Genomic DNA, 15,561 nt, shown 5'->3' with positions numbered 1-15,561 from the left:
AGAGAAACTCGCGGATTCTTCAACTGACCGCGGCACACCTGCACCAGGGTAAACCTCCGCCTACCGCAGTCCTGCTTTACAGGTGAAAATAGAGCAACAGGACCGCTGAGTCTTTGACTTTATTTATTTTCTGCTGTGTTTTACTTGCATCTATTTGAAAGAGTGAGTGTAAACACAAAAAATATTTTATTTTATGTGCTGGAATGTGCAGAAAATAGGTTTAAATGTTAAACTAATTTATTCAAGTCAGAGAATGTTGCATATAATTAAATTTTTGCTTGATGCATAAAGTTAAAAGATTAAAACTGATAAAACAAGTTAAAAAAAGAGACTTTTCCATTTGATTACATTTTGTATGATGGATTATGCAGAAAAAGTAGAATTGGGCTGAAAGATCTATCACTTTATCACCTCTTCAGGTTGTAAATCGTGTTTTTAAAAAGTAACTAAGTAATTAATTACTTTTGAAAATAAGTAATCAGTAAAGTAACGGGATTACTTTTTTGGGGAAGTAATCAGTAATTAGTTACTGATTACTTTTTTCAAGTAACTTGACCAACACTGGTCCAGTTTAACGTGAAGGAGTGAACATTATGTTAAAATGATATTGTTTCAAGATTGAACTTCAACATCAGCCGTGAACTGTTCAATGAGTGTTTCCCATCAAAATCTAATTTCAGACATAACCACAAATCAAAACTCATAGTGAGTCTAAATGAAATCAATAATAAGTCACCAATATCATTAGTTTAACTTTTATCAGCTTCAGTTCATCTGAAACTTTGGAAACGGTGAGGACAACCTGTTCTTCTACAAACATGCTCTCCCTGCCTGACTTCATTAAATTACTCTGCTGCCCTCAGGTGAATGTATGGCTATTCACCCTATGCAGCGAGCTTAACATAAGAGGAGATGGTTCCAGGAACGACAGGACACATCGCTTTGTCTTTGTGTCTTTAACAGACCGTTTTTTCCTCTTTTAATTTGTAAGACTGTGAACATACAGTAAAACAATACGTAAGCATCAGTATTAACATATTTTGTAAGCAAAACAGAAGTTAGCAACATAGCTTTCCTTATGATTTACATTCACCATAAACATCTTCCTTATACGTTCAAATAACCTTTTAAGTAACATGAAAGTAACAAATCTTACAGAAAATGAAGTTAGACCTTGCTTACTTACAGATTATGGCTCAACAAACTCCCCAACGATGTAAACTGGGCTTAAAGTTGTGCAGCTTGTTTTCTGCTCCATGCATTTGCTCACACTGCCTGTGTGAACTTTTTCTGCTGCTTACAACACATCACCAAAGGGGGGCAGTGTAGCGCACACCAAACAACCAAAGAAGAAGCCACAAACTGAAGGGGTAATACTGCCCACTATTGGGAAACCTGAGAAATGCGCCAGCCAAAGAAACCCCACAAAGTAACAACCAAGGGGCAGAATAACCAGCATTTATTTGGTTAGTGTGAGTGGACTCTGGAACGTCATGTCAGGGTTAGGGTTGCTCACTGTGTTTGGCTTCTTTTAAAGCAGAGCAGGTCTGAAGCTGCGGCTCAGGTGTGAGCTGCGGAGGTGAGTGACAGCAGCAGGTAATACAGGACAGGTGCTACTCACAGCAAGGCACCACGCAGCGCGCGCCTGGGCAACCAACCGAACGAAGGTGACCCTCAAGCAATGGGGAAATTCAGCAATCAAAGCATGAACTTGTTTGTTTCAGACTTATAAGTTCATAAGTTGAACTTAAGTTCCAAGGTGCTCCCTGGTCCGCCGAGAAATATAATCTCTTCACAGATTTCTAGTTCTTTCCCTGAATTCCCTCACAGTTGGATGCACCTGGAAAACCTACAAAAAGATGCCTGAAAACTTCAACTTTTCCCTTTTGACACAAAGTGGCTCTGCTCCACATTTCTTTGTCCAAGCTCATGAGCCCTTCTCCAAGTCTGAGTATTATGACAAGAGACGTGGAAACCTAATTTCAAAATAAAGACCAACTTTGAGTGAATTTACCTTCAACATTAACAGACATGTTAAGTACATAATAACAAATATCATTTAGTCTTGTTCCACACTTTACATCCAAATGACACACCCTTGTACTCTAGTAGGACCCTGTCAATATCAAGGCCATCTTCTTTTGGATTTCAAAGTAAAAGACCATTTCCAATCAAAGGAGCTTGCAAAGAAAAGCGTCTGGACTTGAAGACGTATGAAGACGTTTCACCTCTCATCCGAGAAGCTTCTTCTTGAAACCTTTTAGTCCGAAGGTAATTTACCCCTTGTCTAGTGCGGGTTTAGATGAGAATTTTTTTTCTTTTCTTTTTTTTTTCTTGAAGAAGCTTCTCACATAATTTGCTACGGCATGTCTCCTGACACTGTCTGGGTTAATCCGAGCTCTTCTGCGGGACATTGTGTTTAATAATAATAATAATAGAACTACCTTCTATTTATAGAGTTGCTAATTATTTGGTATTATTGCAGCAAACCAGCCTATGAAATGGATGAAACACATCGTGACCGGGTTCCAGCGCTACACAAGGGACCTGCTTCAAACATACCACCATGCCAATCAGATTACATCTTCCATGTGAGGGTGAAGAGGTGACCCTTCTGGATGGTGAAGGTTTGCTGCGTTTGGTGAACAGTGTGGTAGTAAAACCAGGGAAAAATGAAACTAGCTCCTGTTAAATATTCTTAAGTCTTGTGCTGTATAAATAGTGGTATTTTTTCAAAAGATACAGTAATTAAAGTAGTGTTAGTAGTGGGTGATATCATGTAAACACTGTCATGATTTTGTGTAAACATTTTGTCATTTGTAAACTATAAATGACATGGATTCTACATTGTAACTGATGTTCTACAAAGTGGTTTTAATTTAAAAAAGAGGCAAAAATTAGTTTGTTTCTTTATTCAACTTTTGAACAGTGGTACTCAGTCAGTACATATTCAGTAAATGCAAATTATTTACATGGCAGTGCACTACAGGAATAAATCTAGACCCCTAGATAAAACATTTTGGGTCATTCCCAAAACCCACAGCTTTACTGTGTTACAGCAAAGTATCCAATAGCAGTGACAACTCCTCCATAGTAGCAGGTGGGATTTTTCTTTTTTGAGGACGGCTCCTTTTACCTTTCAATACGGATGGTCTGTTTATGTTTTGATCAAGAGCCTTTTTTTTGGGCAGCTGAAGAGGAGAAGTCTATCTTATGGCCAACCTCTGGCTGTATCTTGGTCATATTACCCAGCAAAACCCAGTATGCAGGTTCATCTGTAACAGTCCTTGTGCCACGGATCTGCACTGATGCTTCTACATTAAACAGAAGAGCAGTGACATGGGTGCAGGTCTCCGCAACTCCGGCCATACAGGTGCAGTGGGCGGCTTCAGCCTTCCCTGTGATGCTCATCATGACCCATGGCTGCAATGCTGGTTCATTCAGTCTTTGAGAGTGCAGTACCTGAAACACACACGGACAAAGTTAATTTAAAGACAAGAACTAATGAGCCAAGGCCGACATAAATGTGTTTTATCTACTTTATCATAAATGTAACAAAGTGTTTAGAAAGTTAGCACATACATGTAATTTTTCATTTTTTTATGTATCCATTTATAGTTAAGGTCAAATTGTGAGGTTTTTTTATGTTGTTTAATAATGTGCTTTATTGTTTATTCTCTATGAAAACAATTTATTGTGGAAATTGATTATTTCATGTTGTTTGTACAGTTCTCACAGCATCGTTGGTGGCACCTGTGTGCAATAAATGCCAGTAAAAATCAAGAATGCCTTGTGTCTGTTTTTCAACTTGGAGGGAGTTACAACCTCCTATGACCCAGGTTACATCACTGATATGTCCAGGGGTACCAGACGGTGTATCATGAACTACCTGCGGACCCAGAGTGTAACTGAGCAAACCTACAGCATCTTGAGCTGGAGTGGGGAACAGAGGTGTTCAGCAGTCATTCATTCATATCAGTCATGGTGAAAGCATTCAAGAGCTAAATTTAATTCAAATTCAGTTTTAAAAGCTGTTATTCAGGTTGAGCAATTCAGATTTGGTCTGAGCAATGAAAGTGTTGGCGGGATGAGAACACCATCTGTCCAGAGTTTAAGCTTTCTATACTTAACAGTCTTGTTTTGATTTAGCCACACCTTATCTTTATTTTGTAGTTTGCAAACATTTACTATCCCAAGTTTGTTTTGTCACTCAAAACTTATCTGTAAGACTTTTACAAAACTAAAGACATCTGTGAGAGCAGACCTTCATTATTCTTCCCACAGCAGGGCTCAGCAGTGAAACCCTTTACCCGAGGGAGTGTATTATATTGTGTGCTGTAAATTTACGTTTTTTGTTTTTTTTAATTAGCTAATATCAATTAAATATTATTTTAGCAAAGTAAAGATGCCAAATTTAATCACTCTCGAACAATGTGTTGCTGTTTGTGGTGTCTAGAAGTCATCATGAAATGGATACTCTGGATGGTCAGACCACCTGTTGAGCCAGAAAAAAGAAATATTAATTGGAGCCGTTTTGTTCAAAGAGCAAAACTTGACACAAGCTGCACTATACTCACCTGAGAAGCTCCACAAAGCGGATGTTTTTGTTCAACCCTTCAACTGTCTTCATATCAGCGTCAGAGAGAGAGAAATCAAATATCTGGAAAGTTGGCAAATAAGTCTGATTATATTCCATGCGTCTGGTTTTCAGAAGGCACTTTTTGCTACCTACACACCTAAAATTATAAACAAACCTCAAAGTTTTCCTTTATGCGAGCAGGGCTGAAGCTCTTTGGGATGACCACCACGCCTCTCTGTACATTGAACCGCAGGCACACCTGAGCCGTGGTCTTGTTGTACTTTTTGGCAATCGATACCAGCAGGTCATCTTCCAGCATTGGGGGGCATTTTAGGTTTACCCTTTATTGAAACAGTGATATTTTAATATCAATCAAGAGAGGCTGAGAACTTGACTAACTACTCATAAAATGAGTGTGACCCATACCAAGATGGATCTCTGGATGTTCCCAGCGGGCTGTAACCAACAATGACGATACCATTCTGCCGGCAGTATTCAAGCAACTTTGGCTGGGTGAAATAGGGGTGGCATTCAACCTGTAATAGAGCACACATGTATACATACACACATGTTTCTGATGAAGACAGCTTGGCTTATTCCTTGCGAGTGTTATGAACCAACACTTCCAAGTGCATCTTGATTGTTCATGTTACTTAAATAATAACTTCCTATCTCTGTTATGCTTTCATTGATTCAAAGTTCAGTCCTTTCATACTGATAATATTTCAGGCAGTAAACTTACTTTTTAAATAAATTTGAAGTTTTCCCCACATTTGTGGGCAGTATACATTGCCTGCATTGTTCCTATACCTCTGCAACATATCCATGTCCTATCCATACAATGTTCACATATCTATCAAAACACAGCTGTGTGTGTGTGATTTAGTTAAAACATATTGGGCATATGTCTAAAATCTGAGTCTTTCTGTTGTATTGTTCATTAGCTGTATGCGCAAATATTCAAAGACTGAAACTAAAGCCTTCAGCTGGTTGTGCCTCAGATTCTTTCTTCTGACTTTAATAAATTGCCGCTGCACAATAAAGTAACAAAAGCATTGACTCTTGAAACACTACTTTTTAAAATGAAGAATGGTTTGCACATTTATCTGCTGATCTTACGGTAAATATAGTACTGTACATTTCCCAAGTCTCGAGTATTTATATTTCTAATAAGACATGTTCTTGTAAGTGGTGCTGAGCAATAGTTCTCCAGGCTTTCTGAAGACAAAGTTTTACTTTGGGCACTAGCTATTTTTTTTCACTCTTTTATCATGATTATTAAAACACCTAACACTGATCTATGAAATCAGTGTTATCAGTGTCACAAAAAGGCACCTAATTCAAAGAATGACTCATTGAGTCTACACATTACAGAAAAGTTAGGAAAGAACCAGTTTCTTTAGGGACTTATTAGCATCCTGTAGTAAAAGAAAATTTCTTCCCATGTCTTTTATCTAAATCTCTGCCATGAATAACATGATTTGATGAGCAAAGAGCTTTTCGCTAGAAACTTGGCATATTTCAGTATGGTGTGAGGAAATTGGACAAGTGGAAGAAAGAAAGAAAAAAGCTTGCAGAAAAAAAAAAACATTACAGCAGATGAACAGCATCTAAAAGCTATGTCCTTAAGAAAACAGAAAAACTGTATCAAAGATCTGATATGGGACCTGAGTGGTGTATCTCATCCTTCAACTAACCCATCAACAGTTTGTTGAGACTCACCATAAATGGTCTTTGTGGAAGGGTGGCTGTCAAGAAGCCATTCTTAAGGAAAAGAAGCAAGAAGAAAAGGCTGAATAGTGCCAAATTACACAAGAACTGTGTCAATACTGCGCCGTGCTACCTCACTGAACTCCATATACCCCTGGGAAAGCCCTAAGATCATCAAGACAATTACTCTTAGTGCAGCCTAGATCCCGGCTAAAGACCAGAGGTGCCCGTGCTTTTGCCCTGGCAGCCCCTAGCCTCTGGAACAATCTTCCTGCTGCTATTCGCGCCTCAGATTCCGTCTATTCATTTAAATCTCAGTTAAAAACTTACCGAGCATTTTCAGTTAGTTAGTTCACATCCCCTATAGGTTTACCCTTATGTTATTTATCTTCTACTAATGTTCCACTGTATAAATACCCCCACCTTATATTTATGATTACCCAGTAATTTTATCTTCTAAACTATGCTCTAATGTTTTATTTCTTTTTTTTGGGGGTTGGGGGAGAATCTTCACCCCTTTGTTAGTTACAGCCAGCTTTATAGAGGCGACCCCATCATAAAAAACCCCCACGGTGTGCTGCAAACTCTGTCTGTGTCTATGTGCATGAGCACATGAATGCCTATGTGAGCGCGTTCCCGCGTGCCTATGTGAGTGCTTGTGAGTGACTGTGCGTGTGGATGTGTGTGCGTGACAGTTAAAACACTGTGGGTGTAGGTGACTCCCTAGAGGTCATAAAAAACCCATCTCCCTTCCAGACCACAGTTATCCAGGTCAAATGTTGAGACCCCCACCCAAACATTCTCTGGGGAATTTCCACTCAGCATTAACTCCTCTCTGTTTTACTTTCACAGTTCAACTGGGGAGGGTCTCCTATACTCTACTCCTAAGTTCATGACACAATCAGGCCTTTATTACATTGAGGGCAGTGTCAGTGTCTCTACAATAATTCTAATTCTATGTTAACACATTTCTAAACTCTAAATCAGCAAAACATTTCTACAGCAACCAACCGAATGAAGGTGACCCTTAGGGGAAATTCAGCAATCAAAGCATGAACTTGTTTGTTTCAGACTTATAAGTTCATAAGTTGAACTTAAGTTCCAAGGTGCTCCCTGGTCCGCCGAGAAATAATACAGTGGGGCAAAAAAGTATTTAGTCAGCCACCGATTGTGCAAGTTCCCCCACCTAAAATGATGACAGAGGTCAGTAATTTGCACCAGAGGTACACTTCAACTGTGAGAGACAGAATGTGAAAAAAAAAATCCATGAATTCACATGGTAGGATTTGTAAAGAATTTATTCGTAAATCAGGGTGGAAAATAAGTATTTGGTCAATAACAAAAATACAACTCAATACTTTGTAACATAACCTTTGTTGGCAATAACAGAGGTCAAACGTTTACTATAGGTCTTTACCAGGTTCTTTAAAATGGTTCTTTAAAAGAACCATTTTGAAGGACCTTTTTAAAATGGTTCTTTAAAGAACCATTTTTAAAAAGGTTCTTTGAAAAACCATTAAAGGTGCCCCAAAGAACCATTTCTTGATGGTTCTTTGGGGCACCTTTAAAGGTTCTTCAATGAACCACTGAAAGAAATGGTTCTTCAAAGAACCATTGTTTGAAAGGTTCTTTGTGGCACCAAAAAAGGTTCTTCTATGGCATCAGTCTAAAGAACCACTTTTGGTTCCAGTTGGCACCTTTATTTTTCTGATGCTGGTAGCTATCTATCCTAAAGCTCTGCCTGCAACTAGGTGTTGGGGAACCAGCATCTAAGATTTAGTTCTGTGCCATGTTCTATTGCACAACTTGAGGACTTGGTGTACAAAAAAACACATGCACACACAGAGAGAGTAAACAAGTACTTCCTGACACCTCTAGATGCATAACTCCATTCAGAAAGCTTTAAAGTTAATTATTAATTAGACTGATTTTCTAACTAAAACATGATGAACATTGAAAGCACAGCTCCCCCTCCAGCAGACAGAGACAGATTTTTCCCTAGGCCTATTCTACAAGTACTGCTGAGTAACTTATAGACACTCTAGCTACACTACTGGAACTTCAACACTATGCACTCCACACTGTATATAAATGCCACTTGTTTTGCACATATTCAACTCTGTATATTTTTATATATTTTATTTATTATTTTTTTTACTATTTAATTTGTAAAATGTGTATACACACACACACACACACACACACCACACACACACACACACACAGAAAATATTTAGTATACACATCCAGAAATGCATACACTATTATATATTGTACATATATTTATTAGTTTCAGATGTAGCCATTCTTGTATTTGCTGGTTTGTGTTGTTGTGTTTGCACATTTCTGTTGCTTGTGGGGCTCGCACACAAGAATTTCACTCGCATGTGCTGTGCCAGTGTGCCTGCACATGCGATGTGACAATAAAAGTGATTTGATTTGATTTGATTATTTCCAGACAACTGCTTGCTCAATAATGTACCACTAACCTGGTTTGACACAGGTTTGTGTTTCAGCCCCGGCTTGTTAAGGATTAGCTCTAGTTGTCGCTTGTTGAAGTTTGAAACCCCAAGAGATTTTACAAGGCCAGCGTCTTTACAAGCTTCTAAAGCCTGTGAGAGACATAGGAAAGCACAATAATAAAACAACATAGTCAACGTTGAACTTTGAAACAATTTAAAAGCTCACAGAAACAGTAAAACTGAGACACTGTTGAAGCTGTCATTGATTTTTACCACATATCTTTTTGTATTTAACTATAAGTTAAAGGACGCGTGTATCCAATACTGTTGTTCTGTAGCAGTTATGTTGTCTTCACATATGTTAGGAAATCACTGAAACTAAATTTTCTTGAATAAGCAGGCCACCAAGTCTCACCTCCCATGTGGCACAGAGGTCCGTTTCATGATAAAGCCACTTCCCACTCTCATCTTTGGGGGTAAATTCATCTCCTGGCTTCAGAAAATTATAGTGTTTCAGTATAGTATAGTATTTCATTTGGTGCAGTAAAACCTCATGAAATTCAAATGTAAAAATTAAAAACTTGTTATTAAGTTTTCACATGTGTGCATACCTTGAAAGCCATGGGCAGTTCTATAATATAGAGGTCAACATAATCCAGCTGTAATGTCGTCAGGGTTTTCTCTAAAGTAGGTCGTACTAGCTCGGGTGGATGAAATGTGTTCCACAACTTCAAAAGAAAAGAAGAAATGTTAACAAATGTAGAAAAAAGCTACAGAACTCAGCATTTGGTTTTTTTTTAAGATTCAAAGGTAAGTCATGAAAATGAATATGTAAGTAAGTAAGTAAGTAAGTAAAATTTTATTTATATAGCACATTTCTAGATAGACATCACAAAGTGCTTTACAGATATAACAGATTAAAAGGCAAAAAACAAACAAAGTTAACAAAAAGCAATTTTAAAAAGATAAGTTTTTAGCTGTTTTTTAAAAGTAATCAATGAATCAACGGATCGTAGGTCCTGAGGAAGGGAGTTCCAAAGTCGAGCGGCCACAGTAGCAAAAGCTCTATCACCCCTAGTTTTCAGTCTCGTATACTGAATGACAAGTAGGCCCTGACTACTCGACCTCAGAGACCTAATAGGGGCATAGGGCTGCAAAAGTTCAATAATATATGGTGGTGCTTGTTGTCGAAGAGCCTTAAAAGTTAAAACCAAAATCTTAAAATGGACTCTAGATTCGACAGGAAGCCAATGTAACTGCTTAAGCAACGGTGTTATATGTGAATATTTAGAAACTTTCGTCAGAAGTCTTGCTGCAGCATTCTGAACGATCTGCAGACGCTCCAAGGAACCTTTGTTTAAACAAGTAAACAGGGAATTGCAATAGTCCAATCGAGATGAAATAAAAGCATGAATAACAATCTCGAGTTCGGTATAGGAAATTATGGAGCTCAATTTAGAGATATTTCTTAAATGATAAAAGCAGGACCGAACAAGAGATTTAACATGACTATCTAACGTAAGAGCAGGATCAAGGATAATCCCTAAGTTCCTGACAGATGGTTTTACAAACGCTGAAAGAGGACCAAGAGCATTTATTATACTGGGTCTATGTCTATCTGGGGCACATAAGAGGACTTCAGTTTTGTTATCATTTAGTTGGAGGAAGTTTTCAGCCATCCAGCCTTTAATGGTTTCCAAGCACACATTTAAAAGCTGCAGCTTAGAAACCTCCTCCGGCTTAAAAGATATATAGAGTTGGATATCGTCCGCATAACAATGGTAACAAATATCCTCAAAAGGGCTCAGAATGTGCTGGAGAGGGAGTAAATAGACTAAAAACAGTAATGGCCCCAGCACAGAGCCTTGTGGCACACCAGAAGACAGAGACGCAGAAGATGATCTATACTTAGAAACTGCCACAGAGGAAAATCGGTCAGAGAGATACGAGGAAAACCATTTCAATGCAGTCCCAGAGACACCGACCCAGTATTTCAACCTGTTAAGTAAGATAAAATGGTCAACAGTATCAAAAGCCGCCGTAAGATCCAACATTAAGAGAACAGAACAATTACCTGCATCATTTTGTAACAAAATATCATTAGAAACTCTAAGAAGGGCAGTTTCGGTGGAATGGACTTTACGAAAGCCCGATTGAAATTTGTCGAAAATACTATAATTATCTAAGACTGCTGTAAGCTGCTTAGCCACGATCTTCTCTAAAATCTTAGCGATTACCGGAATTTTTGAAATTGGTCTATAATTGTTAGTGAATTTTTTCTAAAAAGAAAGCAAGAAAAGTTTCACAATCTTCAACAGAAGAAATAATGGCAGCAGGTGGAGCAGGAGTAATAATATTAGTAATAGTATCAAATAAAACTTTAGGATTACCTCTGCTCTTTGCAACCAACTGAGAAAAGTAAGCAGCCCTCGCAACTCTAATAGCATTGTTAAAGGAGGCTAAAAGATCCTTTAAATAAAGGAGATGAACATTTAAGTGGGTTTTCCTCCATAACCGCTCAGCTTTACGACAATTTCGTTTTATAAGACGAATGTTGTCATTTAACCAGGGTACAGACTTGGAAACAGGCACAGGTCTCATTTTAATCGGACAGATTTCATCTAAGATCGAAAGACAATGATAATTGAATAGATCTATAGAAAAATCAACATCGTTTTGTGGGGATAATGTTAAATTAAAAGCATCAGAGAACTTCTGTGCTGTGGAGGAGTTTAAAGTGCGGGAAATAACTGTCCGATGAACAGGAGACATAGGCTCATAAAAAGACATATTAAAAAAGACACAATAATGGTCAGAAATAAAAATGTCCTTAGAACAAATAAATCAATATTCAGACCCAAAGAAAAAACAAGGTCCATGTATGGCCTTTGTTTGTGTGGGGCCAGATACATGTTGGATAAAATGAAAAGAGTCCATATGCTGGTAAAACCCCTAGCAAAGGGTCGGACTCATCATCACATGTATATTAAAATCTCCCACAAGAAGCAATTTAGACAACCTCATAGTAGAGGACAGAAAATCACTAAACTCAGCTAAGAACGAGCTGTTTGGGCCAGGAGGGCGATAAACCAGTGCACAGTGAAAAGGATCCTTCTTTCCGATTTTGATGAGCTGCAGTCAAAAGACAGAAAGTGTCCAACTTTCACTGACGGCAGTTAAAACGGCTCCGAAATGCCACCGCGAGGCCTCCTCCACGACCAGATCCTCGAGGCTGGCTAATGACAGAGAAGCCATTTGGGCACATTTCAATAGTAGACGAATAATCCGAACCCCGTTGCCAGGTCTCAGTCAAAAACAGGAAGTCCAGATTTTTAGAAACAATGAAATCGTTAAGCACAAACGATTTATTCGCCAAAGATCGGGCATTAAAGAGCGCCATAGACAGCGGGGTGAAAACATTGTTGTTGGTAGAAGCTCGAGTTTCTCGAGCTAAAGGGCGTAAATTCCCGAGGTCAGAGCCTTCATGTTCATATATTCCACTCACCGAGGGGATAAAAAATATGTTATCGATTCGTATGTTATCCATACCTTTTAAGTTTCTCACAGGCAAAAAGCATTTTAGACTCATTTTTGGTTAACTTTTGCCTTGAGAGACTTTGTAATGTTGGTCTCGAAAGGTGTTGTACAAACCAAAATGTACTTACTTTATCTTCCTTATTTTTTTGTGGTTCAGGGAAATAATATTGGTATAATATTCAGATTGGCTTTTTTCTTATTTGCATTATTAGTTATTTACTTTAAAATAACTAAAGGAGTTGTACTTTTTTGTCACTTTGGCCACCATTTTTGACAGGAAAAAACACATTTTTAAACTTTTAATTTTTTGTTGGCATCAACAATTACACCCAGAGAAATCCTGCTAAACGCATTTTTCATGCATTCTCGATATAGATGTTAAAGCTCATCTAGAAACATGCATGCTAGGAATGGTGCAACCAAAACCTGTGCATGTCGTCATAGTGCTGGATTTGTTTCAATGAATTAGATGAAAAACAACCTGCTTCACCCTGAATAACCTACATGAGGATTTCGTGGATTTGTTATTAATGTAACTTGTTGTTCGAGTTCTAAAAGTCTTGATGATCTTCATGCATCACTGAACTCTTGAGGTGGGAAGTAACAAAGCACAAATATTTGTTAAAATTTTACAAATTTTTCTATACTGCACTTCAGTAGTAAAACAGGCTCATTACTTTTGCCTTAACGGATTTGCTTTAACGAATTTTTGTCACTATGAGCCAACATTGTGTTTTTGCATATTATGATACATGCAAATCAAACTGAGGCTATTTAAAGACTACATGAAAATACTCTGGAGATTAGTTTGGTGTACTGTGATGGGTTTAAAGTAAAGAAGAGTGTGTGACCGGTGCACAGTGACTGTGGTTTCATGAGTTTTCATGAGTTCTACATCAAGTGTAGCAGAGATTCATATGAATTTTAGCTGATGATTCTTAGATCTATTGACTGATATATATATATTTTATTTTACTTCTTTTTCTTCAGATTCAAGCTGAGTATACTTAGATTGGAAAAAACTTAGGCTGAAGTTTGTATTCCCATCTGCTAATATTATTTTATCATTGTGTTAACATAGCCGAAGGTTAAGTTAGCTTTGCACAGAAATAGAAATGTCCTCCAAACAGCTACTAAACAGCCTGTACTTTTTTACTTTTACTTGAGTAAAGAAGTTGAATCACTACTTCATCCTTTACTGGAGTAGTTTTGAACAGTAATAGATGTACTTCTACTTAAGTACAGAATGTGTGTACAGAAAAACAGAAAGAAAAAAAAAGTTCAACGGTCAAGGTGCACAGGAGAGGCTCACACGAACAAGTATGCTTTGCAAACCTTTCCACAATAGAAGATGTCCTCTCTTTTCACAGTTCCATCTGCTATTTTGTCCCTTATTGCTTGCCCCACTTCGTGTTCATTGCAATAGATCAATGCTCCGTCAATATGTCTGTAGCCCGTCTCGATCGCAATTTTGACAGATTCATATGCAGTTCCTTTAGGAGTCTGTCAAAAAGAAGAAGAAGAAGAAGAAGAAGAAGAAGAAGAAGAAGAAGTAGTACTGGAAGGAATATATAGTATAAAATAAAATAACAACAACCATAATAATAATATAATAAGCACTCAAAAGTCACAGCGACAAACAAACAAACAAAAAATCCTACCACTATTTTTTATTTATTCATTTAGTTTTTGCTTCGTGACACATGCACAACGATATACAATATACAATTAAATCATGAATCTTACCTCGTGGGGATCTGCATAAGTTCCCAGTCCTATCAAGGGTATGCTGTTTCCATCAGATAGGGGAATGGAGTGACTTTCTGCTGTCAATTCCATGTTTAACAAAAATGTTTGTTACAAAGATCTTGATGTCTGACACTGTGCACTCACTCGAACTTTTGAATACTGTCTAGGAGGCTGGCTCCTCTGCTCTCTACTCGGCCAGAAACTCCTCCCAAATGCAAAGTGCCTCAACTGTTGCTCATGAAAACATGAACAACCGGACAAACCACCAAGACAAACATTTACAAATGGAAGTGAACACGCTATCTGATCATCATGAATGAGACTAAAATGCTATACTATATGCTATATTATATGTTGGATTAAGCTTTCAGATACTGGTGAAAGCTGGCAGTGACAATGGGATTACGCTGAATTTATCTACCCCCAGTTCTTCAGGTGACATGGTGTTGAAAGCCAAAAGGTGAGAGGGAAATTAAAGGGTATTATCAATGGGACTATTCCACTCCACCCTCATAGTGGTACATCCCATCTGCCTAGTATTGAAAAGTATTTCAAGATTCAAGAGCTTTATTGTCAATACATGAGTATACACAGTTTACAGTGTACCGAAATGCTGTTTCACCCCAAGCCCCCTATGGTGCATTTATATAAGTATATAAAAGATATATCTCCAAGAGATATAAAACTAGGATTTACAACAAATAATATGCTAAATTTAGGGATAAAAGGGTACTAATTACTAACTATACAATACTATAATGACAACTGTACAAAAAAGTCTTTGATTTATGATTGACCTGGAAATTATATTAATTTATACTAATACTTATACTAATGTTTTTTTTTCAATAAAAACAATAATAACATTAATAGATTATCTTTGAATGTAACTTGCCATGTTAGCCCTCTACTGCATGACTTTTTAATTTTTGGGGAAAAAAATATTTCTCCCTATTTTGGGGGAGCTTTAGGGTCCCTAATAATATATCAATCATAAAATTTGACACCCTGCCCCCTCCAAACAGATATTGGTTTGTTGCTTCAAGACAACACTGTGCGACAAGGGTAGTCAAACACCAAGTTATTCTATAATAAGTTTTATAAGTACAACAAGGATGAACAAATAAATAAGCAACAAATAAACAATGTAAACATTTCACAGAACAATGAAACACCAAAATACATCCAACATTTGACCCTAACCCCATGCACATGCACGCACACACGTTGTGTTTCCATCACTTTTGGGGACAATTGAATTGAAATTGAATGATTTACCTTGCAATTTGTCCCCATAAAGTAGGCGAGACCTCACAATGTGAGTGTGTAAACAAATTTTTGTCCCCACAACAATAAGTAATACACGACCACACACACTAACACACACACAGACACAGTTACTTTACCAACTGACCCCTGAGCTCCTAAGTGTCCGTCAAACCTGATTCAGGGACCCACTCCTCTACTTCACTGTCACTCTATGATAGCTCACTGTCCTCACTTTCTGAGGACAGAAAGTGCACA

The 15,561-nt window shown here is 37.7% G+C and overlaps 1 protein-coding gene across 1 annotated transcript; it reads right to left on the bottom strand.

Moving 5' to 3' along the window:
- Positions 1–3,119: 3,119 nt before the first annotated feature.
- Positions 3,120–14,248, bottom strand: LOC102310187 (aldo-keto reductase family 1 member D1). The gene is made up of 9 exons (XM_005915673.2): positions 14,035–14,248; positions 13,624–13,791; positions 9,363–9,479; positions 9,167–9,244; positions 8,779–8,901; positions 5,006–5,115; positions 4,755–4,920; positions 4,578–4,660; positions 3,120–4,495 (listed from the first exon to the last, which is right to left on the bottom strand). The coding sequence occupies exons 1-9, from the start codon at positions 14,125–14,127 to the stop codon at positions 4,453–4,455; spliced, it is 981 nt and encodes a 326-aa protein (XP_005915735.1). The 5' UTR covers positions 14,128–14,248; the 3' UTR covers positions 3,120–4,452.
- Positions 14,249–15,561: the final 1,313 nt, after the last annotated feature.

This window comes from Haplochromis burtoni, unplaced genomic scaffold (assembly GCF_018398535.1).
Source record: "Haplochromis burtoni strain Fernald_Lab_line unplaced genomic scaffold, NCSU_Asbu1 Contig_14, whole genome shotgun sequence".
NCBI lineage: Eukaryota > Metazoa > Chordata > Actinopteri > Cichliformes > Cichlidae > Haplochromis > Haplochromis burtoni.
Note: the sequence above shows the minus strand (reverse complement) of the source record. Positions and strands in the feature narration are given on the sequence as shown.

Coding starts and splice junctions, on each gene's coding strand:
- LOC102310187 (XM_005915673.2), bottom strand. CDS start 14,127: ATGGAATTGACAGCAGAAAGTCACTCCATTCCCCTATCTGATGGAAAC. Junction 5,116..8,778: donor ACAAACCTGTGTCAAACCAG/GTTAGTGGTACA, acceptor GCTCTATTACAG/GTTGAATGCCACCCCTATTT. Junction 4,496..4,577: donor CGCTTTGTGGAGCTTCTCAG/GTGAGTATAGTG, acceptor CTGGCTCAACAG/GTGGTCTGACCATCCAGAGT.